General features: G+C 42.3%; 1 protein-coding gene across 1 annotated transcript in view; it reads left to right on the top strand.

The window, feature by feature from the left end:
- Window positions 1–10,852, top strand: part of GABRA5 (gamma-aminobutyric acid (GABA) A receptor, alpha 5) — a gene marked incomplete at its 5' end in the record, with an annotated part of 49,805 nt that extends 38,953 nt beyond the window's left edge. Inside the window, 4 exons of the mRNA XM_010132458.1 lie at window positions 1,741–1,884; window positions 7,607–7,759; window positions 9,191–9,402; window positions 10,327–10,852. Of these exons, the coding sequence (XP_010130760.1) occupies window positions 1,741–1,884; window positions 7,607–7,759; window positions 9,191–9,402; window positions 10,327–10,629 (812 nt within the window). The remainder of the gene's footprint in view (window positions 1–1,740; window positions 1,885–7,606; window positions 7,760–9,190; window positions 9,403–10,326) is intronic.
- Window positions 10,853–11,101: the final 249 nt, after the last annotated feature.

Here is an 11,101-nt window from a genome sequence, read left to right as displayed (position 1 = left end):
TCTTTCCCACTCTCTGTCCTCATTATTTCCATATCTTTTCTGAGGTGTAGACAACAATGTAAAAATAACCATAAACGGTCAGACCAAAGGTGTATCTAGCCTAGTGTCCTGCCTCTGGCAGCACTGCCCACATATGCTGTGGGAAGATTAACAACAGTGAAAACAAGGTGCTGCTTTCTTCCCTGCTACCTGCTCCAGCATCCAAGTGACCTGCAGCTCGTTGTGCTACACACGTATGCTTTTAATTTGAACTGAGATTACCTCCCATTTCCCGTTTGATGTTCCTGGTTGTACGGATCCAGACACTGCATTATTGGCAGTCTCTTGCCACTGCAGTGCCCCAGAAGCTCATACTGACCCACTGTTTGTGAAATTGTTCAAGTACTCCATGGAGCTGCAGCTTTCCAAGACAGTATACTAGTTCTAGCTAATAAAAGTCACAGTCTGATGAAGCCAGTACATGATCCTTCAAGCTAACCTCTTGCCCTTGACTCTTAAGCCCTTACCTGGAAAGCCACTGTGTGTTGCCTCAACAGATTGCGTTGATCTAGAATGTAAATTTTTCCAGAAGGAGGCATTCTGCACTGCCAACTTACATCATAGTGAGTACAGGAGAGATACTAGTATTCAACTTCAAGCCACTTCCAACTCTACCTGCTTTTCACCTCCTATTTGGAGAGTAAGCCTTGCCTGCTTTCCAGAGACTAGTACAGTAGACTCCAGCCTACTGTAACATGCCTGCAGTAATGGTATCTGAAAGCTTTCAAGGATCAAGCTGTTCTAAAATTGTGAGAGCTACTTAAATTAAATAAAATATATTTAAATGTATAGTCGGCTCCTGGATTTTTTGAGACTACTCTACAGAGAAGGCTTAAAACATAAAACCAGCATTGACCGTCATTCTAAAAGAAAACTGAGATTCGTTCATAATAGCATAATTACTCCAAGTGTTAGAGCATTAAAAATAACAGCAACGTTATGGAGGAAGGAATGAGTTGGCAGTCCTGCCAGCACCTTTGTTTCATAGGACTTCCAGATGAATGTGAGAGAAATCTGATCACATTCCCATCTTCAGGTGCATAGGTGTTTCCACACCACCGCCCATTCGCTCTCTTCACACATCCCCACCTTTTTGTCCTTCATGCAGTCTCACCCCTGAATCCAGTCTTTACTCCCCAGCATCACAGGCACAGGCAGACACAGCCCAGCTTCCTTTATCTGCAGCCATTACCTGCACACAAGACCTACCCCCTCATCTACGCGTACATATCCAAAAGTCGGGGCACATACACCAGACCCCACACTTGCAAACAGCATCACTTAGTATTTTGTCCTGGAGACAGGACAGGACACAGAGGGTCCCTGTTGTCTAGGCACTTGAGATGCCCAACTCCTTTTAGTAGGGCAGTTACAGCTTGGTGTGGTTTAGGAGCTGCCAGCTAGGTGAGTATAGGTCTGAGCTGCTCTTTTCCAAATTGAGTGGTTGTGATGGGTTATATTTATATCTCCACTGTTCCAGCCTTTGACAAACCATCCCACACATCTGTTATGTTATAAGGCTTCAACCTAATATTTTTTGAGCTGGGTGTGAGGAAACATGGTTGTATCATCTTTATTTGTTTCTCTCCATTCACTCATTCCTCCATTCTTCTCTCTACCCACCATTTATCATTTAAGGATCCACTAAAATATTACATGGTGTCTTTTACTCATCACCATCTTTTTCCTCCTTGTTGACAGATGCTTACCCCAATTCTGAAGTGATCTATGTGTGGACTAATAGCACCACAACATCTGTGGTGGTGGCTGAAGACGGCTCACGACTTAACCAGTACCATCTGATGGGACAAACTGTAGGAACTGAAAACATCAGTACCAGTACAGGTAGAGAGAATATTTCCATCCAATGGTTGCGGATAGCTGGAGCAGGAAGCAAGATCCAAAGGCTCCAGTTGCTTTGCAAGGAGGCCGGGGAAGTATCTGTGGGTCATGACGTGCTAAGGAGATCCTCTACAGGTTCCTGGCTACTTAGCAGAAGCACTGAAATACTGAGAGGGTGATATGCTGGCTCTTAGGTACGTCGCAGTGTTGGTGCTGAAGTTGCATCCAAGCTTCTGCTATTTAACAGGAGCGCTGTGGAAGCTGCACACAGCTTCTTGGCGACCACCTTTGCTAAGGCTGCCAGTGCTATTGCGGGCTTATTTCCCCGTAGGAGGAACCACTCTGGGAGGTAAACACCACCCACGCATTTGATCCGTTTCAATCACTGCTTTAAAATGATTTGCTTGATGAAACCGCACAGGGGCAGAGAGCGGAGGGCGGGTGGGGGCTGCGATGTGGCGTGTCCCTGCAGCGTGTCCGGGGGACCACGTGGCTGGAGAGGAGGTACAAACCCCGAGGATTCCCATTTCCTCCCGAACTGCAAACGGAGGTGCCAGATGTGGCAGCATTAGGGAGGCAAAGAAGCTTTAATCCCAGGCTGGGCACCCACGTGAGCCATGCTCCGCTGCTTCTTAAGGCTCCCACGCAAGGGCAGCCCTGGATGCATGTTGGCGAGGGGACTCCCGGGGGGGTCGAGGCAGGGACAGAGGTCACGTGGGCTCAGCGGGACAAGGGCTTAACCAGGTTACACAATGCACTCGTCTGGAGAGCATTAGTGGCATCCAGCACGGGGAGGGGGTGGCACGGAATAGCTTTCCGTGAAAGGAAGGGAGATTTCCACCACTGCTGGTTGTGCAGGGCTTGGGGTGGAGAAAGGCGACAGCCTGCAGCATCACGGCTGGGAGCAATTCCTATGGGTGATGTACCTTGTGCCTAGTAAAAAATTATGGGCTCTGAGCCAAAAGCACGATTGTAGAGGGCCAGGTACAGATTGAGTTAGGCATCCGTTCCTATCCGTACGGAATTTAGGAGATGTGAGAAGAGGTACACATACACTTCCACATGAAGTTATCTGGACCCAAACATAAAGGTGTGTAAAGCTTTCTGCTCAAACTGTCCAAACATGACAAACAAAGAGGGGGCAGCTGAGTTTGCCACTTAACTCTCCAAACAGGAGGTGAAGTGAGGGAAGACTTGCCTCAGGCAGAGGAGGGGAACCACTATACACAATCACTGTCTCCATCCTATAGAGCTTCGCCCCCCACCCTTGCCCATTTCGGGAGACATAGAGCTGTTGCTAAAGCAAAGTTACTGAAGGTCAAGAGAAGCAGAGTCAGAGAAGCCATCGCTGCAGAGAAAGGACGAGTATTCTACCACCCAGTAAAGAGCAAAGACACTTTTTTCTTACCAGTTTACCATCATAGCCGCGTTGTTTTCTGCAATGAATGGCAGCTCCCCTCTCGCCTTCATTGTTCCCAAGAAAAAGATCCAGAGGATGTAGTGGGACATCTCCTACAAGCTTGCCTTGCTCCTCACAGCAAGAAAACCATCCAGCCCAGGCAGTGAGTGCTCCAGTGTGTCAGCTCCAGGCCACTTCCAGTTTGCAGCTTTGCATGTGAAAGCTCCTTGTACTCCTCAGGCCAAAGAAACAGAGGACTCTTCAGACAAATCCTGAAGTTTCTGCCCAGTAACCACCTCCCTCCTGTATCTTAAGGTTTAGGCTAATAAATGCTTGTTTTCCAATGTCAAGATTTTATATTAATGTCCCGGGTTTCATCTGGGCTGGCAGGATTCTGATTGCAGGGTGGATCACAAAGAGCAGGGCACAGATTGTAACCACGGATTAGCAAAATACAAAAATCCGATTTTGCACAGGGAAAGCATCAGTCAGCGATGGATTTTCTGGACTTCATCAAGCTCGTAGGAGGCCAGTAATCGGGGTTACTTATGAGCGACCATCTAAGCCATTTCTTGCTTCTATTGAATTGTTGAATGTGAAAAAGAAAAACAAAATAGCTATTGCACAAATCCAAGTGCTTGGATCTTTTGTTGTTTTTTTGACACACAAAACTACACAGCCCTTGCGGTTGCATAGGCAAAATGTTTGTGTATGTCATAGGAGAATTCCGCTCTCCTTTCTAGCAAACTTTTTTTTTTAATGGAAATGCTGGACCTGCACCAATCCCTTGGGATTCTGCTGATTTTGTAGGCAAGCTGCTAAATTTGGCTGTCTTCTCAGAAAAAAAAAATATCCTGGCACTCCTAATTCACAAACTAATTTTTAAATTTGGAAAATTTTTGCCATGCCACAGAAAATAGCTCTGACATGTGCCACCTGTTTGGTTTTGGGTGGGGTTTTTTTTGTTGGTTTTTTTTTTTTTGTGCTAACATCCCCAAATGTCAGTCCCCTAAAGGGGAAGATATTTGACTACTAACACATTTTCCAACAGACCTAACATCTGTTATGTCCTGCTCATACAAGTGTTGAAAACAATCAGATACGGGATTTGGATCCAAGTGGATCTTGCTGCTTTCCGCAAATGGTTGCCCAGTTCTGTTCCCCATAGCCAGAATCTCTCATCACTAACTTAGGATCTGCAGTGCCGCAAAACAAAACAAAAACTCACTCTTATATTCTGCCAGCTGGAGCCTGAGCTCTGAAATATCCAAAACCTAAATAATAAAAAAAGCATTCATTCAACTCTACATTTTGCACCAAATAATCCTGATTTTTCCTTTAGATGACTCTTTCCACTGCATCATTATAGAAAAGACTCAGACATTTTTCATGAGCCAAAATATTCTGGATGTCAGCATGGTTGTGGATGCGGTATCACAGACCTAATGTCAGGATTTCACCAAAACAGCTATTGATACACCTGAGACCAGGTATATCCAGTAAACAAAGAAACTTGGAGGATGGTCCAGCCTCATTAAAATACTCTATTGAATCCCAGCATAATGAGGATGTAAGAATGCATGTAAAATCCTGGAAAAATTTTAAGCATAATCTCCAGAACTCCATTGTCGAGATACCAAAAAAACCCGACCAACCAACCAACCAAAAAAGCCTGTAGCAGCTTTTAAAGCACAGAAAAACCCTTAAGACCAGCAGCAGTGCAGTAGCATAGCTCTGTGAAGAAATGCAGCCATTCCTGCCCCAGGCCTTTTCATTAGTGCTAAATTTGTTTTTAAAATCATTTTCTAAAGTACTGAGCAGACCCCATCAGGAGCAACATTCTCTTTTAAGTGCTACAAAAACCTATATAAAAAAAATCTTTTGCTCAAGAAAGCTTATGGTCTAAGGATAAACAGTGACCTTACAGAAGTAAAAGGGAGCTTTGCCACTCCAACAGAGCCAGGATTTTGTTCTGTATAAACAAAAGGCCATCTCAGGCAACTTTTTTTAGCTTTACTTAAAGCAGTGGTTCCACAGCATTAAAGACAAAGCTGTGGTGTTTTCTTAAGCTCTAAGTCTGCTGGAGGATCCATTCCCAGTGTAAGAATTTTTGAAAGGGACAGCATGGGAAATCTGAGAAGATATCAGTTGGAAGGAGAGCAAGTACGAAGTCAAGGTGACATCATTATTTCAGTTGAGATGAGCTTTGATAGGTTAAAGAAAACGATAAGGTAAAAATCAGCTGTGGAGGGCCATCAAAATGTAGACATTCATTTTCTGCATTTTAAAAAGAAAAAACAGGGGTCCTGTTTCTCTGCTGGAGCCATCTAGATTTTTTTTTTATTCTGTCTCCGAAAGCATACTGTCAAAACCAATAATGCGTATCGTCAGTTCTTAGCAAGCAGGGAAACTGTGGCTCAAACACATCCCCGGGCAGTAGCAACTCAGAAGCAGATTACAGGCACAGAGACCCTGCTGCTTCTGGCATAGGAGTATTTTATGGGTAATCCACAAACGAAATGCTCCTAAATAGAGAGCAAGTTCCTCCTGAGAACACAGCATGTTCAGCATCCCTGATTCAAAATTACACTAAATGGAAGGGAATTAGATGTTGCTTCACAGGGGTTTTCTCCCCAGTTTCACAGCATTCCCTGTCCATCTCCACATCCCTCTTCAGAGAACCATTTCACCAGAAAATCATACTCCAGCAGAAAGTCAGAAAGATTGAGGCAGGCTGTCAGGTAAGGTATTTCTGTGCTATTCCAGTCTTTCTGTCTGAGATCCCCAGCAAGAACAAGGTCTGTAAACTTGATCCGGAGAAACAGAGCTCCTCTAGCACTACACGTCAGTGGAGCTATACCTGCAAAAGCCTTTTCATTGTAGACCTGTTCTCCAGTAATTAGCCATATTGTCACTTAGAAATAATCTGCCAAATCTAGCTGCTTAGCAATGCTGGCTGCAGCTCAGCCCTTGCTATTCATTCAAGGCAGAATCAGTCTCTTACGTATTTTCCTTTTGTGGCTGGTCTATAGAGACTAACAGTTAAGTCTTGCAACAGAGATTGCAGCTATATTTGCTTTATTCTCGGAGGACAATATATATTTCAGAACAGGCACTTCTCTGATTCCTCAGTACCCAACTGAATGATGCATGCTTGTAAATTAATTTGATATCAATGTGAGTGGATAAAGGCTTGAAGAGGTCGATTGATTTTCGTTCTTACTATTTGGTTGTGCTCTTGTTTTTCCTAGGCAAATAGTAGCCTGTTTTTAGCTGAAAAGATTTTGGCTTTGGAAAGCAGCTGCCATTAATGAATAGCCTTATGCTCTGCAACAACTATATGGTTTTCCAGGAACAATCTGAAAGAACCATTTAAGTTTTGATTTTTTCTGAAACATTAGGGAAGAAGATAGCTGGTCTGTCAATTTTTGAGTGCATTTTTTTTTAAGCTTTTATTGAAATTCAGAGGACCTGACAAAAGACAGATTAAGGCAATGCTGTGAACTTGGCATGTAAAAAAGACATGAAATTTAGCACTGCTGTGGCAGCTTCCAGTTAATTCTCCATGCAGGCAGTACAATATTAATTGCACAAGTGAACAAGACATGGCACAATGTCTATGCAAAACCAGATTATCTTTCCAAGGGCTAAGATGTACCAAGTTCTAGGAAAACCTCATTCACTGAAGGATTTTTTTTTTTTTTTTTCTGGAGGAGCAATCTGATGGGTTTGGATACTCAAATCATTAAAGACATCCCAGGATCCATGTGCAAAGCTGCAATTTTTGCAGCACCAGCACGGGGACAGGCAGTCCCTAAAGTGCCCTGCAAGAAGGAGTGTCTGGACCAATTCTCATTCTTGAAGACTGATGGTTTGACAGTAACAGTTGCTCTAATGAGGTTAAATCCTGATGCTAAATCAGATTTCTAAGAGTAGATGGCCTTAATCGTTACTCTGATGAGGCAGTTTGTAGGAGCGGGTCAAAAACAGGTAGGACTGAGACAGTGCCAGCAACATCGATTTTTTTAAGCCTGTGAACATCAAGATATCCCAGGTATGTAGAAGGACTGCAACTTTTCAGTGCAGCAGGAGTGGTCAGTCATCTTCGCTTTTGGGGACTGAATGTGAAGACTAGCTGGATCTACCAGGACCTCTGTCTCAAATCCTGGTTTTCCACAGAAATCCATTTTTCATTCAATTAAAAATGGCTGAATGGTATCCTCAAATGGGAGGGTAGAGGTAGCGGGGAGTGGAGCTGGCCTGCTTAGCTTCCTAAATCAGTAAGCTTCCTTTATTTTACCCACATGCACATTTGTCTCCTTCTAGGTGAATATACTATTATGACAGCCCATTTTCATCTGAAAAGAAAAATTGGTTATTTTGTCATCCAGACATACCTTCCTTGCATTATGACTGTGATCTTATCGCAAGTGTCATTTTGGCTAAACAGAGAATCTGTCCCTGCCAGGACTGTCTTTGGTGAGTATCCCGCTTTCTCCCAACACACAGGAAGAATCTGGCTTGTGGAAGTGATCTGCCCTAACAAAACTATAGTGCACTAATACTTACTTCTGCTTGAGATGTTCTAGACCTTCCCTTGTTCTCTTCTGGTTTAAAATCAAAATCCATGTAAAATCACTGTCTGAGCATTTTGGTAAAGTTATAACAGAAATTGTACAAGAATCAGTTACATGAAGGTTAAGGACAGAAGACAAAAGAATCAGATTGGTGAGATTTGTGGGTTTTTTTTTCCACTCAGGTAAAATACTGGATGGTTTAGAACAAAACCCCATGTGATTTATTTAGTGTATACTCTAGCTAAGCATTTGAAACAGATTTCTTTTTGAGACATTTTGTTTATCTCTTTTTTAAGATGTTTATCTGTGAAAACCATGTAGATGCTAATTAGTGACAATTATCTCTATTACCATCAAACAAATTAATATGATTTTGCATTTAGAAAACATATATTTACTGCAGAAGTTGTCATGGAAAAAATCCTTTGGGGTCTCTTAAATTGCTTGATTTATCACTAGAAGATTGCAGAAAATAAACACAGTCTTAAGTGAAAGTTTATGAAACACAAAATTTTCACTAGATGAAAAATGAGGGGACTGGGAACGGTTTATTATGTAAACCCTCATTTAGCTGTTCTTAAAAGAACCATTCTTCTGTACAAACCTACTGAAATCAGTCGGAAGCTTTGACTGAAAATCAGTTCAGCAAGCTGTATCGGAGGATGCAGGTACCAGCATTGCTTTGCTGACCAGTGGTAGCTACTCTAGGTTTACAAAGCTATAACTGACAATGGAATTTTGTCCTATTGGGGGCATCCTTCAACATGTGAAATTAGGATAGCTCTGTCATTTACTGGCCATTTACTGGGAAGGGAGGACATATAGTCAAGGAACAATCAATAACAGTTGATCAATAACATCAATAAAATCAATAACAGTCAATAATTTCATACATAAAAACTCCATTTAAGAAAATAAAATCAGTAATCCCACTTTATTGTGACACTTCTAAACAGTTGCTTGATGTTTTTATAATGTGCCACTTGAGGAGGGACACGCTTTACATACCATATATCTGTACAGGGATAAAATACTGGTAAGGTTTTGGTGTATTTAACAGCTAGACTTGTGTTACCTTAAAAATACTTACTTAGATACACTATAACTAGAGCTAACCAAAACACCACTGAAGTAAACTCCTGAGGGCAGAGGCTTTAACTTTTTCTTGGAGAGCAAAGTATCTTACTGGTTTGGACCATAATATCGGAACACTGACTGACTTCACGTGGCCTTCCTAGGTATCCTACTGAATTGGGGCCTGCTCGTAACTCATCAGAGATCTCATAAGGGCTAGCAAACTGATCTCTGCCTCTTTTTTTATCCTTCTTTGCAGGAGTAACAACAGTCCTCACCATGACCACCTTAAGTATTAGTGCCCGTAACTCTTTGCCAAAAGTGGCCTATGCTACAGCAATGGACTGGTTTATAGCTGTCTGCTACGCCTTTGTTTTTTCTGCACTGATTGAATTTGCAACAGTCAACTATTTCACCAAGAGGAGTTGGGCATGGGATGGCAAAAAAGCCCTGGAAGCTGCTAAAATCAAGGTGCTTACCTTACAGTTTTAAAATACCTATAACAAAAAGCAGGTACTCAGCATTGTTCAAATAACTGAATGGACAATTTTCAACTTCTTTGTGAAAAAGGTATTTAATTACCTCATGACACACTTTCACCTTCCTACAGAGGAAAATTTGCAAGGAAATATACCTTCTTCTCTTCATGGAGATAGACTATCAGTCTCTACCATCTATATGAAGAGGACTGTTTCAGAAAGATATAGGGCATTGAGTTCCTGTGGCATGGGATTCCAGTGACCAAACTTCTGATAACAGCAGACATATACTATGAAACATAACAGCAAAACACTCCCTATGTGCTCTTGCAGATAAATGACAAAGCTCCCATCGAGCTCCATGAGTCAGAGTCCCACCAGAGTAAACCAAATAAAAAGAGACAAAAGAGCAGTTCTGTGAAAACATGAACTTTTGGATTTCATGCTGAAACAAAAATTTTGGAATAGGACTGACTCTTAGCAAATGATCTCCTAGGGAGAGCTCATACTCGCAGGCGTACCGAAGGGCAAGCTGTCAGGGGCAATGAGCCCTTCACCACATTCCTTGCTGCAGCCGGGAGAGTGAGGTTTGCCTCTTGGCAGCTGCCCACAGGGCAGCAACCTTTGCAGGTGCAGGACCGCGTTATCCTGACAAGGGAAATGGCTAATGCACACGCCAGGTGGGATCCGGGTCCAGCCAGCCACTCTTAAGTTCCTCTGGCATCAGGGGAAGTTTAACCTGAGTAAGGGCTATAAAATCAAGGCAGAAACAGCTGTTTGGTAGTCAAAGTCAGAGCAGCCAACAGGCATTTGTTAGCATGATTGATTATGGTACTTAGGTTTTGGGGGTAATATCTTAAGAACGTGTTTCCACTTTCTGTTCCTGTGGTCTAACATTTTGTTCTTGACACTGCAGAAAAAAGAGCGTGCATTGCTGGCAAATAAATCAACTAATACTTACACCACTGGGAAGATGACCCCCGCACCAAACATGCCAAAGGACTCAGCTCCATCTGTCATCTCAAACACTGCATCTGCTCCAGTGAAGACTGCAGAAGAAAAGCCCGCCGAAAGCAAAAAGACTTACAACAGCATCAGTAAGATTGACAAAATGTCCCGGATAATTTTCCCAGTGCTGTTCGGAACTTTTAACTTAGTGTACTGGGCCACATATTTGAATAGGGAGCCTGTTATTAAAGGTGCCAATTCTCAAAAATAAACTGAAGGACTCTAAAGCCACATGTGAGCCATACTTGCAAAGCAGATGCTACCAAGGAAAATTTGGGATCCAGACAACTTTCTACATTTGGGCAATATTCTTCAGGAAGTTTTTTGCATGTTTAATAATATGTACAAATAATATTGCCTTGATTGTTTCTACATGTAACCTCAGATGTTTCGGAGACGGTTATATTACTTACAGCAACAGATCTTTATAAAAGATCAGAAGACATTGAACATGGCTTCTTTGCTGCAGAGTATCTTGCATTGATAGTTTACAAATAAAATAAGTTATATTTTTTAACTGTTCAAGTGTACTACATATCGTGGTTTTTATACTTCAGATGTACAGTCATACAAATATAGGCTTAACCTATATTTTACAGAAGAGCTCCACTATTGTCATCTGATAAGTTACTGAGTAACGCCAGTTGTAAATGTGCCAAAATATTAAGTGTAGGGCTATGTTT

The sequence above is a fragment of the Buceros rhinoceros genome, unplaced genomic scaffold, assembly GCF_000710305.1.
Source record: "Buceros rhinoceros silvestris isolate BGI_N320 unplaced genomic scaffold, ASM71030v1 scaffold9830, whole genome shotgun sequence".
Taxonomy (NCBI): Eukaryota; Metazoa; Chordata; class Aves; order Bucerotiformes; family Bucerotidae; genus Buceros; species Buceros rhinoceros.
This window is presented reverse-complemented; position numbering and strand designations above follow the sequence as displayed.